At 42.9% G+C, this 18,337-nt stretch overlaps 1 protein-coding gene across 1 annotated transcript in view; it reads right to left on the bottom strand.

Moving 5' to 3' along the window:
- LOC144114476 (uncharacterized) overlaps nucleotides 1-18,337 on the bottom strand; it is a 116,471-nt gene that overhangs the window by 71,341 nt on the left and 26,793 nt on the right. Inside the window, exons 4-7 of the mRNA XM_077648232.1 lie at nucleotides 17,433-17,654; nucleotides 10,228-10,329; nucleotides 2,379-2,588; nucleotides 2,004-2,117 (exon numbers count right to left, since the gene is read on the bottom strand). Of these exons, the coding sequence (XP_077504358.1) occupies nucleotides 2,004-2,117; nucleotides 2,379-2,588; nucleotides 10,228-10,329; nucleotides 17,433-17,654 (648 nt within the window). The remainder of the gene's footprint in view (nucleotides 1-2,003; nucleotides 2,118-2,378; nucleotides 2,589-10,227; nucleotides 10,330-17,432; nucleotides 17,655-18,337) is intronic.

Raw genomic sequence — 18,337 nt, 5'->3', positions numbered from 1 at the left:
CACTGTACTCTCTTCATGTTAGTATTCAAGTTGGCTTGTTTTGGATCATTAGAATTTTGGATGGTGCAAATATTTAGCATGCTCTCAATGAATTTTTATCATCAAGATTCTACTGCACCATTTAAGAAACTGCCATGTCTTCGGCTGCTCTCAGCGAGGGCTCTACTGAACACAGCAAGTCCCAAAAAGCCTCAGTGCAAACACGTCCTTATAGTTCCAGAAGAAAAAGCAACAGCAAAAAACCACAAAAACTACTGATTAATCGAGCAATGAATGAATGAATGAGCTGTTTATTTAGAAAGGGAGGCTCAAGGCCGTTTGTTGGGAAATTTGGTTGTTAAGGAAGAGAAAATCATCAGAAAGGCCCTCAGCAGTTGCCATCCAACAAGCATGTTGTGCTTGTTGCTTCCAAGTACAGTCAAACCCGGTTATAATGAACAGCATGAATCAATGTGATTTGCTCGATATATGGAATCATTCGATATACCCGAACCCGCTTACAATGAACTTCAGTAAAGTTCAGTACCAAATTCGTTATACACGAGGTTGTGAATAGTGGGGCGAAAACACGCTGTCGAAAGAAAAACCATGACACTCACAATGAATAATCTACGCCACAAGTAATTTATTTGCAAGAAATGTACACCTATTTGCTGTAGGCAGCGATTTTTACCTGAACCCTGCCTTTATCTCCAACAAAGAAAATCCCATTTTCGACACGCGGCATCATTTCAATGAACTCCAGTTCACTTCCCTTGTATTCCCGAGCAGTATCGATGCAGCACATTGGTAGCAGAAAAGATTTCGTGAAGCATCGGGAGAGGGTGATCATCTTCAGGCGGCGGCTTCTTGGTCTCATCGGCGGTGCCAGACACCAGCACACCAGAAACAATTTACAAATCCAATGGGCTTGCTGTCACAACTATGTCGTCGTCAACTGTCAAAGAATCCTTGAAAGCAACTTCTACTGGCGCAGTGTTTGGAACATCGGCAAGTTCTTCCCACAGCAAGGCAACGTCACTGTCATCTTGAACCGCACGCTCTGCACTTAGCTTGCGACCCTCATGCAGAGTCCAGCATGATGGAAGCAGTTCCAGAATGTGTGGGAGTCACATGTCTTCAGCTTGTCATTAACCCGCAGTTTCACTAAAAGCCATTCAACCTTGCACTACCGGTAGACTAGCTAGAAGAATGCATAGATGATGCTTTGATCAAGTGGCTCTAAAACTGCCATTGCATTTTGTGGCAGGAAGCTCTTGCCACTGTCACGCGAGTCCAGCCATGGCTGAACAGTTATACACGAGGAGGAAATTTATGTGCCAGCTCCTTGCGAGCTGCTCGGCAGGGCTTGCTGCTATTTCGTCGTCATCTTGCAGGATGAAGCGCCAGAGAGCAAGTGCGCAGCAATGCAGGCATAACCGGAGTCAAGAGAGCAGAACAGCAGCACGATTCACAAACACGACCAATGCATGGAGGAAGATGTCATTGCAATGTTCATAGATTGCAGGGTTGCCCTCTTCTGCAGCCAGCGTGATAGGTCCAGTGCTGCCAGCACGTACTTGATCATGTGGTATGTGGCTGCTGAATAGCAGCGCTGCAAAGCGAGGCTGGCTGACAGCATGGATTTTAATTTAAAGCACTGCTCCCACTCCTGCGTTTCACAGGTTTCAGTGAAGCGCAGCCAGGCAGCGTAATTGCCCGGAGACTACCTGGAGCCGGTGCAGCAGCATGTTGGTGGGCGTTTGTTGACTCATTGCAGACATTTGGTGACCGATACAGGCACTCAGCATTCAATATATCCAATGTGCAGTTCGTTATAAAAAATGTGTTTTACGTACATAATGCTAGAGCTTCCGAGTGTTTGATATAATGCATAATTCGCTATAGCCGAGTTCGTTATATCCAGGTTTGACTGTAGAACTGCCAAGACATACAGCAATGTCCTCGGCACTCCTTTACTTCAGACTTTCCCATAAAAGTGAAAAATAAACCAACGCACTCACTTTTGTAAACAGAGTCAATAAGCACGGTGCCGCTTTGATCAGCAATGCTGACGTCTAGGGTGAGAGCAAGTGTAAGAGAGCTGGCAACGAAGTCGAATTCCGGCACTGCTCCCGCTGCAAGCAAAAATGAGAATTACAGTCAGCCAATAGCGTAACGACAATCAATACATGTTTGATGTGTCTGTGTTGTAAAATAAAGAAAAAAGAAGTTGCCAGGTCATACATACCCTGTTTAGTTTCACACCACTAGTACACTAACACAGAAATGATTGTGAATAAAAAGTGCACCTACACTATAACTTCAATGAAACACTTTTACTGCATGTGGCTGAAGCCGAGTGCTGTTGGAAGTTTTTCTGCTGGACCTTTACGCACCTTTAAAAACTGCAGGAAAGTTAGACGGCTGTCCAGTGATGTTGAGATGGCTGCTTCCCTTCAGGATGAGAGAATCGAGAGATGCATATACATCCATTTCTTTGGAACCTGATGCATGAATTGTGATGTAGCATGTAAAAATGCCACTGCCATTTGAGTACGGAGGAAAGTGGTACACAGGAGTTGTCGTCGTCAAGTTGGCGTTGCAGCCTGGAAACAAATTGTATGAGGTTTATATATCGTCCTGTATATTCCAGAACAAACACAACATTGACAGTTCAAAAACTACAATCACAAAAACAATTTAACTGCATACAGTTCATGTACTGAACACAAACAAAAGAAGGAATAAGTCCGCAATTTAAGATGTCACATACTGTACAAAAGCAGCGTTTGATGATGATTATGAATTTTTATGGCACAAGGGCATCTATGGCCAAAGAGCGCCATGGCACAAGGTATTTTCGACTTCTCAAAGTGGGGTCAAAGAACCATTTTCCAAGCATTTCACCCTAAATAAGCCGAGCACCAGACCAGGGGAAAGCTTGTACCCATTGTATCACCGGTGGGTACCTGGCGGCACTGGGGATCGAACCCCGCACCTCCCACATCCGAGGCAAATGCTCAACCACTTGGCCACCACTGCGGTCACCAGCAGCATTTGTTTAAGGGCTATAGTCGGATGCAACTGAAAAAAGCAGAGACTTTTCCCTGTCAAAGAACCCCCTTCTAGCCAATGGCATCAGCAGATTCTCATGACCCCTTTAGCGTAACAATGCAAAGAGTGGCAGATGAAAGAGGATAGTCCCCCCCCCCCCCCCCCCCCTGTACTGTTGTGCCACTCCCTGTATTGTCACTCTAGCAGGGTCATGAGAATCGGCTGACACCATTGGCTAGAAGGGGGTCCTTTGACAGGGAAAAATCGGCTTAATTCTTTGGTTATACCCACCTATTGTTGGCTCATCTTTTCAAGACAACACTTTTTAGAGCAACACACAAAGGGGATAGGATAGGTCCTGTCCCGTCCTCTTTATGTGTTGCACTCCGTAGAACACAATAGTGTACCTGAAAGCAAAAACTACCCACTGAACCTGCTACCATGAAAACCATTCTTTCCATACAAGCAGGAGGTCACAAAGCTGCCACTGAGCTCCCATTATGAACTCATCAGTAGAAAACAGGTTGGCTAGTTTGATTGGCTGTGGCACTAAAAGAATCTTTCTGCTGAGGGTAGGTTAAGCTGCAAGTACTTTAAATAATGTTGTCAAGGAAATAATGCTTCAAGGATAAATACAAACTTGTTTAACTACTGAATGAACACTTAAGCTTTAGCAAGCAGAAAAAGTTACATTACACAGTCTCCAAACATCACAGCAAGCAAAAAAAGAATAGCATATATCTCTTCGGGTAGAACTGCAGACATAGCTGGTAGCTTTAACTGACTACCGCCTTATTAACTTAACTTAAAAATGATCATTACAGATGATCAGATGGGAAGCCGGTGGGTGCTGCAGAAATTGAAAAACAAAATGCCCATAGCAACATCTCAAAAGAAAAAAATAAAGAATAGAAGCATCAGTATGATTTCGATTGGAGGCCAGTGCCAAAGTTGGCATATAGCTTAAACTGCCTGAAAGTTACCACTTCATACAGGTTCTCTTTTTTGCCACCAGTTTACTCACGTATGAGCTGCTGCACATCAGCTGAGCCAAGCTTGAATGCCAAGCAAAAATAAAATTAATACAGTTTTGGTTTCATCACATTATAAATAAAACCACTGCCAGTTATTAACCTTGCATTTTAAGAAAAATTTGCAAACATCTGCAACACTTCAAAAACCTCAAACTTTCAGATTAAAGAAGCCGCACAATGTCAGCAATTCAAGAACAAAGCATGCACATGAATGGAATCGCATGCCACATCACGTAACGTTCCAAACTTGACAAATAGAATGTGTCCCATTCATTTGGATAGCTAAAATCAAAAACATCCATACACGGTGAGGTTATATTTCCATTTGTATTCTTGCATTCAGCACGTTTGAAACTACCCAATCAATAAATATTAAATCTGCACATCTACACACACTGTATGTATACTGATGTATACTACTAAAACTGCAACCGATTTGCAACCGGAATCCTTAACGGATCCAAATGAAACCAAATAGATTCCATAGGACGCAGCAACCCAATTGGTTAGGGCAAGTGGATTATCCAACTGGTTTTGCAGATACCTAATGGCAATTCCAATTTGTTTCTAAAATAACTAGTGTCATGTCTCTCAACTGGATAATCATATATGAAAATATGACACCAATTGAGATCTTAGGAAACAACAGGAATTTGCTAATAAAGTTGGATAAGCCCAACAGGATTGTAAGATTCTAATTGGACTTTCCAAATTGGCTCCAGAGATTCCAAGTGGTGTCCCATTAAAAAAGTAAATTGGGTGCCAATCATACTTTCCAATTATAAAATTTTCAACTGTGTATTTGTAAGTAGTTGGAAGCTCCCACTGGAATGTCCAAATGGAATGCATTGAGCATTTAAAGCGATGCCCACTGGAAGGTCCAAATGGACTTTTCAATTGGTTTGCGATACGAAATTTTCCAACTGGAAGCCAATGATCGCTTTGACTGTGATCTGCATATTCCTTTCTATTAACACTGAAGTAATCAAGTTTTTCTTTAAAAGATATTAGCAGCTTTGTCTACTCAATTCCTTTAATTTCCACTGTCACTGATGGCGTGATTAAATGAAATAACTTAGCTCAATGGACAAGCCCCACTGGCTCCAGCATGAGGGCCCCATAAATGGAGTAGTATTTACATGATTGTAAGTTGACTCGAATGAGAGTCGACCCCCCCCCCCCAATCGCATTTCTGAAAAAAAAAAAGAAAGGTCGTTTACACTTTGCCTTTAATAATACAACGCGATAGCACTATCCTGCCACCTCTGCTTATCGCCGACCGTTATAGGCTGCCACACGTCACTGGACTACTCGTTCACACTTGTGCCATCGTCCCCCCTAGCGCTGCCGTCGTGACTGCTGCTGCGGTCCCACAGCTCGTCGTTCTAGCATTGTCGTGCAGCGAAATCCCGCACTTCGCAAACAGCCACATCACGACATCGTGTGGAAGAGCTGAAAATTCTGCCTCGCTGCAGCTGCCACACCTGTATCACCCGTTGCGAACGTCGAACTTGCGGCCCGGTGCGCACTTCGTTTCTCCGGCGTAAAGACTGACAGCCATCTTGAATGTAGCCGTGAACGAGCACCGGTCGCTTAACGAACCCAAAGCACAAATGGTGAAAGATGAAGCACTACATTAAAAACTTGCGAAACACGCCCAGCTATAGTCAAATCCGTCAGAGCCAAAGAGAAACTATGCATGAGCGGCGTCGGGTCTTCCGTCGGCTAGCCGCCACTTCCCGACACAGCTGCGGTTCCGAGTGACGGTGCCGCCGCGATTGGAACAGCGGCTTTTCCATCAACTATCGACGCTCCCTTGAGCACTGACTGCGCGGTTGAAAGTAAACAAAAAAAACTTGGACGACGCCTATTAAGAGTAGAACATGACTGCGTTATCGGGGCCGCCAACGGTTATCAGCAGACGCAACCTGCGGCCACGTGTGGGGAGTGGGCTGGTGCTCGTTTTGCTGCTTATCAACAGAAACCACCGGCCGCCTTGCGCGGGGTGGGGATGCCGGCTCTGCGCGGTAACATAGCAGCTGCTCAAGGCCAGCACCAAGAGCAATGTGATGGAGCCACACAGCAAAAATTGAACCACGCTGTAGCATGCCTGATATCTTGTTTGTCTCGCCTTTATTTATGGTGCAATGCTTTGGTTTCGATTTTAAGTAAACCCCCCACTTCAGATTTTCAAATTTTGAAAAATAGGCCGAATTACAGTCGTGTAAATACGGTGTGTATATAAGAGGGAGAAAAAGTGTGTTCTGTGGATGTATATTAAGCTTATGCAGGGTTGTTTGGCTTCACTTCCAAGAAAATGTGCAATCCTTTTGATTTCAATTCCCCTGCAAAAATACCGGCACAAGGCAGAGCATCCCCTGGTAGTTATGGGAGAAAACCAAATTTGTTCCAATGGGAACCAATTTATTTTTGGTCACTACTGGAACCAATTGACTCCAATTAATTTAAACACAATTTGTTCCAATGGTGTCCAAAAATCAAATGGTTCCAAATGGAATCCCCATTTCCTTTTTTTTTACTGCAGTTTCTCGTGTGAAAGGGTTATAAAACTGTGCTCCTCCAAATACTACCAAATGCTGCTCCAAACGCTACCAAAATGTTTTTCCCCAGCTGCCATTAATCGTTGAAGGGGCTCTAATAAAGTTGTGGTATGCCTGAAACATTAAAGTATGTCACTTAACGATATCTCCAGCAAGAATTTTTTTTTAATGTGCTTTGTAGAAGCCGAGTTATCTAGAAAAAATTCAAATTTTGGCATCTCCGTGCCTTTCCCTCTTCTCTGGCGCTACTTTTTGCATGCTGAAATGTCGGCACTCCTCTGCCAGCTCTACCTGATCTGCCGGAGCTATGCGGCCATGGTGGTAGCTGCCTGATGTCTGAAAGAATCCAACGAATAGCCATCTCCGAACTGGTATATGCAGGTGCGAGTGATGGAAGAGGGTGTGAGCATGAAAAAGGCGCTGGAAAGGATTTGCCAACTTTTGTGTGTTATTGTGGGTTCTCTGCTGCATGTAGAAGTGTATTATTTCGCACACAAGTTAATGACAACGCAATGCAGTGATTGAGCAAGTTGATGTGCTCTCCTAGGAAGGTGTTTCGAAGCCCCTTTAAAGATGGCTCTGTTACAAGGATAATATCAGTAGGTTTATTGTGCTTGGTACTTTATTTTTCTTGCTTTACAACATTAACTATAACAGTTAAAACGACACACAGCCGCAGCATGACACTGGCTACCGCTGCTCCTAACCACTACCCTGTCGGCCGTTGAACATGGCAGATAGGTGCATGGCAGTTACAACTGATAACAGGTTTTTTATGGAGCCTGTAAAGCATCCATTTGTATGCTACACCTGCATATAGTTGGGTGTATGAGGGCCCTTTAGCCCAAATATACTATCTCTTGGAGAGGCATTATGGCTCCTGGGATTAAAAAAAAAAAACACCTGAAGTGTCTGCATGCTAATTAGAGTTTGAAATGAATTTAGCCCACAAAATCATAATTATGAAAACAAGAGCAGACTAGTGCCACCCCTGTGAGAGTTAAAAATTCGGGCTCTTGTCCTCAAGAACAACTGCACACCAAAAAATGCTGGACATGAAAGGTCAGCTGAACGTATCTACCATAAAACTATTACACCAACTCCAAGTACCTACCAAGCATTTATATAAGCAGAACCCAGAAGTTATTTTTAGGACAGGAAACTCTGATGCTCCTAGCCCAAAACAATTAAAGGGACACAGAGGAGAAATTGAAGTTGGCTTGTATCGATAGAATACCAACTCCTAAACACAAAAACGGCACTCTTACTGAAAACAAATCTCTTGTAAGGTAGAAAAGAGCAAGAACTAAAATACAGGCATTACCGCCACAGGCCAATCTCGCAAGTACAAGCGTGATGATGAAATACAGTTAAAACTCAATTCAAAGAAGTGAAGAACAGCCATGAATTATTTCGTTAAATCGGGAAATCCGTAAAATTGAGGACGGCATTTTTCTGATCATCAAAATCTAAAATCATAGCGTAGCTGCGACAAAAAGCAACTATGGCATCATATTTGCCGATAACCTGCGCTTGAGCATATAAACAGTCCGTGAAGGTGGCCCAAATCGCTTGTGCGTGGAAGCACCATCCGGAGAAACGAATTCAATGCCAAGGTGGGAAGCGCCGCCGACTTCAGAGTCCACTGTTCTGTGCAGTCCCGTCAAAACTAAACTAGGGGCGCGACTTAGGCGCCTAGATGTTACTGCTGGCACGCTGCCAACAAGCTGCTATACATCATGGGTGAAACAAGCGACAACTCATCACTTTTCGTACTAATTTCTTCCCGAAAAACTTAAATCAGGTGCAGTGGACGTTCGTTTCATTATTTCGGGTTATTGAGAGCACTGAACTCTATTGGTAATTGCTGGGGAATCAAAATTTGTTTATTAGACCAGGAACTTTGTAAAATCGGGTTTCGTTAGATAGAGTTTTGACTGTAGGAGAAAAGATGCCACAGATATCTGAAGCTGACAGATGTGCATGAAGGTTACATGTTTGATCGATATTGAGGTATACAAGTTTTGTTTTGAAACCCCTAGAGCACTTTTATCACATGATGATGGAAAAACGACAACCTGAATGTTGGAAGTCTAAGAAAACCTGCAATTGGCGGCGCAACAGGCGGCCAGCTGAGTTTCGGCATGTTTTGGGGTGCTTTGCTATGCGCTCTCCCACATGGTTTTGTTAAGCGCATCGAACTACAAAGGCGGAGCAAGTGCTCCTCAGACGAAGTTTGTGCAATAGCATGCAACTGCGACAAGGAAAAAGAGCTGTGTATAGCCAATGTTCAATGCACCTCCACGTTAGCAAATGCACCGCTCAGCGTGTTCACTTCGTCAAAGTATCAAGATGCTGTGCTGCATAACCAGCCCTATGAGGACTGTTATTACAGCATTTAAATATGCCCACATGTACCAGTCGTTAAACATCAATCGAGACGGTAGCTCAGCGGTGGCAGCAAAGCTGCAGACTCATTGGCGCTAGGATTTTCTTGCCAGACTTGCCTAGTCACCCCGCTGCCTCAGCCCTCAAAAGCATTGCACGCTGTGTGGGGGGGTCGCTGAATGGAGGCCGCAGATCTTTGCAAGAACTTCGTTGTCGGAATCGGCAATGGGATACATCGCAACATTGGCACAAACGCAAACGAAGCGATGACAGCAGGTAGAGGCCTTCAACGTTCAGCTGGCAGTAGTTTGCATTTCGGCTGCTGCTAGGTGAGAATGCAGCGCTCTTGGCCTGCAATCACGGAGTCCTCGATTCCATTTCCACCGCTTTACATAAATTTTGTACTATTGCATCACCATAGAGTCCCAAATTTGAATCGTAGCGGCGGGAAAAAGTTTATTAACTTTGAATCCAAATCTCTTAGCAATAAATGCACCTTTTAGTGCCACACAAACGGCAACAAAGCCATAGAATGCCGAACTATCGGATTTTACTAACAAGACAAATTTGATAGCATTGTCCTCAGTGCCCCTTTAACATATTGAAGCCTAGTTACTTTCAATTTTGAGTTCTGTGCATTTCCCCCTTGTTAAACACTGATAGTTATTATTCATACATCCAAAATGAGCCCCATTCTACCGTTTGACATCTCATAATGCTTCCTCATGACTGTGTTTGTGAACAACACAACACTGCCACAGAAGTATGAAAGGTCTCGGAGGTTGGCTTTACAGATGGTAGTTTTGAGGATTCCTGGGTGGCAACTTTAGTGCCCCAAAAGCTGTTGGGTTAGAGGCTTTCAGACATGCCTTTCTTTTAGTACTGCTTAGTGTCCACTGTAGATCCTCACCTAGCAGGTAAAAAATAAAAGAAAAGCTGACAGAAAACACACGCACGCACCAAAAAAGAAGTGCACCAACAATGGAAGAAAAAAAACATTTCCCCGGGATCAAATCTCTATTGGTATACTTCTTATTGATGGATACCGTTTCTATGATCACCCTTGTATATGAACAAAAATTAAGCCTCGTCTACGGAACAAGACAATTACTAGCTTCTGCATCAGGGTAGCACTAGTAAGGCAGCAGGGCACCACCACACTGTGGGTCATTAAGAACACCTTCACTGCAACATATGGTTTTGCTTACCTTCTTGGAAATAGCCAGTGAACGTCCGATCTCCTTTGCTGTTTTTAGTCACATTGGCCGAAATTGTCACAATTTCAGCAGGAATAAAATATACAACAGAATCTTGAAAGAGATGAAAAGCGTATGTAAATGACTGCAATTTTACACAGTGTAAAATACAGCCACAAACAACAAATCAGCATACTGCTTTCTGCTGTTATTGAATGCAGTAATAGTCTAGCACTGCAATGGCAGAGAACTATCAACACTAACAAGTTACTAAACACATGCAGTAGCAAAAAGCCATTTGTGCAAAAATAAATATGGAGTACACAGTGCCTAAGCAGCATCAGGGCTCACTAAGGCCTTACGGGGCCCAATTTTTAATTAAGTCACACTGCAACACAAATTGGACTGAAATTAGTAAGGGCAAAAGACATCACTATGAGACTCGCAAACAAGAATTTGCTTAGACGGTATACCCACCAGGGTAGCTAAGTGGCTTTGGTATTCAGTTGCTAAAGACAAGGTCATAGGATCAAGTCCCCGCCATGGTGGCCGCATATTTATTGGAAGCGAAACACGAAACTGCTCTAGTACTACACAATCCAATGGACGTTAATGAACCCTGGAAGGTGAACCACCACACCCAACAGTACAATATCACAATTTAGAAGTTAGCTATTTCTACAACACAGATAATTGCATGCACTGGGCAATTTAATATTAACTCACTCCACTTAAAGCTGCTCAGCAAAACCTGAAAATTGTAAATTGTGCAGCTTAAAGTCCTGAAACGACAAATGAGCTAAGAGGGACGCCGTAGTGGAGGGCTCCAGATCAATTTAGACAACCCGGGGCTCTTAAACGTGCTCTGAAATTGCACACAAGGTCGGCATTTTTGTATTTTGCCTCCGTCGAAATATGGTCACTGCAGCCAGGATCAAATCTCGGGATTAGCAGTCGAACGTAAAACTAATTGGGCCACCATGGTGGGCCAGCAAAACTTGGAGTGAAGCAAATTCTTCCACAGAAAGAATACTTTGCAATACTTTGCTAAAAAAACGTCCTCACGCAGCAAAAACATTTTCTAGGTTCAAATAATGCTCTAGAAAATTCATAGATTTCAAACAGCTCCCCTTGCAAGTTTTGTACAAAATTTGAAGTGAGGAAAAAACAGGGCTGGAGCCTATGAAAACTAATCAATAATTTCATAAACAAATACCTGAACTGAGTTACTGGTTTTACTTTAAGGCTCAGGTAAATACAACAAGAAAATGTGCAAGCAAGCAACTTATTATCCATTAGAGACCACTGCCCTTAATAAGGTATACACGTCATAGCTAAGGGCCCTAGTTTCCTACAATTCCACGAAAAAACAATTTTTGCAGAATTGTTTGCTAGCAGCCACATTCTTTCCTTGTTATTTTGTTATTTTGTATGTAGGCTTGACTACGACAAAGAATGATGTGGATGTGATTAATTTAATTGCCCAATTTCTCTTGAGACATATCCAGTAACGAACAAAGCACCCCAACAAGGTCAAGCAAGTTAATGCAAAAAATGATGCGGCTCTTCCAGCAGCACACTCATGCTTGCAACAGGCACAAGACGAGTCACAACACTGACACCAGTCGAAGGCAATACTACTATTTTTGCACAAATATAAAGAAAGTTTTTTTCCTCCATCCAACTGCTTCAGAAGGCACCTCACGCTATATTTGGAACCAAGCACACTAGTGATAATACAGATGACAACTGCAGGGTGGACTTTCGTAGTGTGCTGTCTGTGTGATATCCGCAAGTCGCCATCGGCATGGCCAAGTTCTGACGCCGGCTGGCGCGTTTTCGCACATCACAATGAATGGGGTAATGGGACAGTCAACAGGGCGATCAGCACCATGTTTTAGGCCTAGTGCCTCACGCGATGAAAGAGCAGCCTTAATTATTAACCACATCAATGCATTTGTGTGTGTTCTGATAAGGATGGTAATCGAGATCCCATGACCATTTTCTGTCTTCAATTAATTTTTATATGTGGTGTGCAAATACGTCGACGGGAGGGAATACACCTTGGTTTGGAAGAAACGCTGTTGTTTTCTCGGAAAAAAAAATCTTATATCACAACAGATGGAAAACATGGCTTTTGCAATTTCACAAAATCGCAAGCCTGGATTGCTGCAAAAGAAAAATTTCAGGAACCTGAACATTATTTGCAGTAAACATATGCAAACATTTCTGTTGGAAGCAGTGCAAAAGTATTTTCTGGCTATAATATTTTGGCGGAACGAAATTTATAAACATCATTTAAAAAGGGACATTTCAGGACAATAATGAGACAATAAAGAGTGAGAACACAAAGCTGAAATTTTTTGTTTTTATTGACCCTTCTTACGGACTTCTATATTATTACTAAAATAACTTTAAAAGAAGGCCACAGAATTACTATGCAAAGCTATAAGAGCTTTTCAGCAAGAGCTATCTATGCATGAACGAAAATAGAGCTACAGAAGAAATTGTTTTGCATTTCCACTTTGTCCAGTAATCAACAGATGGGTTTTTAAATGCAGTCATAGCATAGCATTGGGGAAAAAAAACATCGTTTTGCCCGTGCATTGACGTATCAAATAACTCGACACAGAGATTCGACAACATTTACGACCACTCACACGTCGCAGCACATGCAGGGCGAATTTTCTCTAGCCATAGTAGGAAGGACAGGCAAAAATCGAGAAAACATTGCAGCCTCAAGTTCTCGCTGCTTCTTATCCTTGGTACGTGTAACTTTTTTAACGATGTCTACAATTTTCGTTCTGCCAAAAATAATGAGCTAGAAAATAATTCTGCGCTGCTGCCAACAGAGGAGTTTCAATATATTTACAGCAAAAATATTCAGGTTCCGCAAAATTTTAGTTTTCTTTCTGCAGAGACAGAAACTTGCGATTCTGCAAAACCACAGCTTTCCACCTCTCATGATATACGATTTTTCTCCAAGAAAAATACAGTGTTTCTCAGTAAACCAAAGTCTATTCCTTTGTGTCTACACATCTGCATGTCGCATATAAACATTGCATTTAAAACAAAAACTGTCATGGGACCTCAAATACCGTCCTTATCTGAACACACCCATCAAATTTCACCTAAGATGTTATGCAGTTTTTTAAACTACACTTTTTGGGTTAGAAGAACGCTTTTTCAGCATAGCATTGTCAACAGTGCAGCACAACGGAACACTGCTAAGATGTGCCAAGTAGGCTGGTTAACCAATATTTAATAGTTAATTTTTTAACTATTACTGTTAGTTTCCTTATTAACTGAGAGGCATGTAGCCCACCATAAGAATTATCTTTAAGAGGATGTGGCATTTCAAAAACACATTCATCCTCGACGCTGTTGTCCAACAAGTTTAGGCTATTTCAACAAGTTACGTACACTCAAAAGCTTCTTGAAAGCACATGTATTTTGGCACGATGTAGCCCAAATTTGTTGGGCCACAGCGCTGAGGGTAATTATGTTTTCAAAATTCGAAGATTGATATGGGTATCACTTATGGCGGGCTACATCCCTCTGAATAAATAAAGACTATTAACGGTAATAGCTGGCCTACTAGTTAGCACATCTTAGCTGTACTCTGATGTGCTACACTCCTGACAATGCTACGTCGAAGAAAGCGCTCTTCTAACTCAAACCACCCATTTTTAAAAACTGCAAAACATCTTAGGCGAAACTACCAGTATATACAAGGCATTTCACGTAGCTTGAACAGAGGATTTTAAAAAAGCAATGTTGGTGAAACCAACGCTGTATTGTCTCGAGTCATGTGGTGCTCCTTTGAGTATTCCTTAAATTGCGCTCAATTAGTTAATTACCTAAGATTAATTAAGCACTTTTTTTTCAAATTCACTTTAGGGTCATGTGCATTTCGTTAAGTTTTAAAGGGGGTTAAAGAAACAAGCTATCCAGTTTTTTGTGCCAGCATATCTCCTATGTGGTTCTTTTTTCTGGCATTTAAAGACAGCCTGCGAAATGTGAAAAAAAAAAATAATAAAGTGGCTGCGCTCAAGTGCTACCATAATCTAGCACTAACCACCATATTTTGAGCGAACAAAAACGTGCATGGTGACCATGCACAAATGAGCAGCTTCTGATCATTTCCATGTGCTGCATAATGATACAATTAAAGAAAATGGAGGCTTCCTTGAAATACGCAACTTCAGTGTTTTCACTTCCTTTTTTTGATTTTTAATGTGCAAGCATTACTAGTCCCATTACGAGAAAAGCTGGCAGTGTGTGTGTGTGTGTGTGTGTATTCGAAGATGGTACAGAAAATTCCAGCGATGACAAGAAAAATAGGGTGACCTCATCAAGTGGCCGTACGACACACACAGCAAGCCGAGCACCACCAATTCAGAATGTCATATACATGCCGTTTGTCTATATGTACTCCCCACCGACCGACCTCAATGTGGTGCCGGTTTTCCCCGAGAACATCTGCACCAAAACTGCGATGCAGCTGTTTGTCCCAGACTCTTTACCTCTTCCCTTAAGCTGCCATTGAGGTGTCTACGGAGATGTGAGACAGTTGCTGCACCATTTCCTTTCCTCAAAAACCAATTTTCGCATCAAAATTGTGATGCAACCGTTCGTCGTATTGCATTCCGGGTGGTGGCATACATGCGTGCGTGTTGTGTGTGTATGTGTGTGTGGGTTGCGTGTGTGTGGGTGGGGTGGGAGTTAGTGCACCCAGGGATGGTAATACTTTCGCATTCAGTATCTCTGCCAAATTTTTCTGCGATGGCTCAATAAAAGCTTCGTATGAATTGGCTGTTGGTGGCCTGTATCATTTATCTCAAATCATGGTGCGCGTTTTCCACGTTCCAGAACAATGTGCTGCTGACTCACTTTCTACACTAAGCTGACAAAAAGTATGGTGGAGCTGCCATAAAAAAACGTAAACCAATAAGCTCCTGCCTGTGCCACTACGTATAACAGGCTTACACTAAGCTGACAGCGCCATCGGCTGCTCACTTCGAGATGGTGAGCACGCACGTTTTCTTCATTCAGAACACATTTGGCAGCACTACAATATGGTAGAGCAAGAACGGAATCGTGCTTTTTTTTTTCTATATTTCGCAGGCTTTCTTCACATGGTGGCAGAAAGGACCACATAGAAGGTACCTTGCTACAAAAAAAAACTGGATTGGTTGCTTGATTTTGCTCCTCCCTTATGTAATGCCATCAGGCATTTAAAGGAAAAATGAAATGAAATGGAACCTCCTTTACAACTTAACAAAACACACGTGGCCCTAAAGTGAATATCAATAATTTTACTTAATAAATTTTAGCTGATGAACTAATTAAGCAGAATGTAAAAATTCGTCGGAGGCACTTAGATATCTCTTAACTGCGGGAAGGCGAAAACCGTTTGCGACTCCGTTGCACTTATTTGAATTTGCCGCGCTTAATTCATTTCACGACAGAGAAGAGCAGCTGGCGCGAACGTGGCAGAGGAAGCGGTGGCGTCACGCTGCGCATGCACAGAGCGTCAGCAGTTGCTGCTTGGCAGCGGTCACATGGTCACAAGGTCACGTAACCTAGATGGCGATGTGATGGACGGACGGTCACCGTGAGTATGAGCCATTAAACGCTATTGCCTTAAAAATTCCCTGAGGAGTGCCACACAATGAGAAACGATACGCCATTAGTCCCACCAAGCTCCGGTGCGGTGTTTTTTTTTTAATGCCGGGTTTCAATCTTACCTGTGCCCGAAAACATGGTCATTTCTGCATCTACGATACTTGGATTTCATAGGGACACTGTCTTTGCTTTTTCATGTGCAGGAAGCATTCTACACCCTCCCAGTTTTAGTCTTGGCTAGAGTTAATTTTTCAGCTAAATAAAGCATAAAGGCACTTGGTGAGCTTAACACAGATGTAGTACAAGGCAAAGGACCTTTTTGGGGAGCTCGCATGCAGGGCTGATGTCCGTGAGGCTCAGCGGCCTATCTGCTCTTTGACAGGAGCCATACTGGCGTGCAGGGTTGACAAAGTAAGCACTAAAGCTCTTTCAGCTTGTAATGTTTAAGGAACAGGTGATCAGTGCAGGTGACCAGTGCATGCAGAGCAGGGGATAACTGGCACAACCGACAAAAGCATTACAGCGCAGGATAAGATTATGTCTCTTCCAGTAGTACTGTTCGGGCACCATAGGCTCTCTCTTTTACTGAGCCGCAGTAAAAATATTCACGGGGCCGCCCATTTCAAGAGGAAGACAGGTATACTGTTGACAATCTATGAGAGAGCCGCCCCTCCTTTGCCACAAGGCGATTTCCTGACACAGCCAGCCTCACAGTTAAGTACACAGGGGTGATGTTGCGCACAGGCTTCTTTTTTTTTTTTGTCTTTTCTTTGCATAACTTGCACCCCTTTCCATGGTTTTCGCGCAAAAAATGAAATAAATATTGATGTTAATGTAGGACTGCAATGCAGACTATGACAGCATGCCTTGGCAAGTGGGTTTCAGGTGCCTGTGTGTTTTCTGTAACCAGATTTTATGTCCACGGATGTCCGCTTGATCCGAGACTCGGCACCATTGCTCCGATGTAGATTTGACGGCTGCGTCGTTTTTGTTTGTATTAAGCAAGTGTTTGTTATAAGTGGCCTTGACTGTACCAAGATAGTGAGAATTTTTTTCTATGTTCTTTGAGACAACTACAGGGAGCTCGCCCATCAGGGTCGTGAGCTGTGAGGAAAAGCGAACTTATCAGCTCCCATGGCAATCAAGACAAAAAGCGCAGGACACACTGGCGAGAAAGGCTTGCCACAAATGTGAAAAGAAGGCAGCACAGACCATAGCAAAAGAAGATAAGGTAGCGTGAGAGCTGTGATGAGTAGGGAAAGGAAAAAAAAAAAAAGCCAAACGGACACAGAACTGCGTAGTACGAAATGCGAAGCAGCGACGCAAGAAACCGCAACATAGCGGCGGCTGCTGCACAAAACGCCACACTAGTTAAGAAACTTTCATGCTGAATGTTGCAGATTTTTTGCTTCCAAATCATAAAATTTTCCACCACAGAAAATTAAGGACCTTAGTCATAGCTGTATTTTAATTTAAAGAAACGAAAAAAAAATGTTTCGGCAGACCACATTTCTCTAAACTGCAGAAGGTGACAAAAGGCCAACAACTCAAGCATCTACATAGCAAATAACACTTTGGAAGTTACTCACATGCTTGATGTTCACCATCCAAACTGACAAGCGTTCTTGTGTCATTTCCACTGACTGTGCTCAAAACGAAACTATCTCCAGGAAACATTGTCACTTTCATGTTAATGAAAATACCGGGGTTTGGAGAGTTAATTGTAAGACTGTAAGAATCATTTGTCGTGCAAGCAAAATGCTGGATATCTTGAGTTGCATTTGCTTCATGATCCAAGCAGTTTAATTTGTCTGTGCAAGAAAAGAAAAAATTGCAAACAATAAATATCATTACAAGGATGACACACATTTATAATAATCACAGCAACAGATATAGCAGTAGTGGATTTCAAGAATATGAAGTACAAGCGCAACGTATGTCATGAAAAGGAGTACACAAAACAAGCATCAACTAACACTAGTCTAGAGTGCTCACTCAGGGAAGGAAACGTCCATATGCACCATTGTACAGCCAATACAGACGCCAGCACAAATTCCCGACTCAGCGGCAAGAGGGAAGCCAACTGGAGCATCTAATCGTCACTCGTGACAACGGCAACCAGCCCAAAAAAACTTCCCCTCCGAGCGGGCGCCGGCGAAAGTAGAAGAGTTTCATATCCCAGTACCTCAAACATTTGGTCACTGCCGCTGCCTATCGCGCTATGTGCGTGTACAGGAATAATTCAATTTTAAGCATCAGTTCTTTTCCAGTCAACAGATGCGCTGAAGTAGCTAAAACTGGTAACTAACCAGAGTTTCCCATCTCTGGCTCACATTCTTGAAATATTGTACTTAATCATTTAACTTGTAGCGCCCTCTCTTGGGTGGCGCCGGGAACCCGGATAGCGCGCGCCACCCGGCGAAGAAAATAAAGACGCCACCTGGCTGTGGCTCGTGCAGCCACGGCAGGGGGTTCTGTTCTGGTGTCTGTTCGC

Source organism: Amblyomma americanum, chromosome 1 (genome assembly GCF_052857255.1).
Source record: "Amblyomma americanum isolate KBUSLIRL-KWMA chromosome 1, ASM5285725v1, whole genome shotgun sequence".
NCBI lineage: Eukaryota > Metazoa > Arthropoda > Arachnida > Ixodida > Ixodidae > Amblyomma > Amblyomma americanum.
Note: the sequence above shows the minus strand (reverse complement) of the source record. Positions and strands in the feature narration are given on the sequence as shown.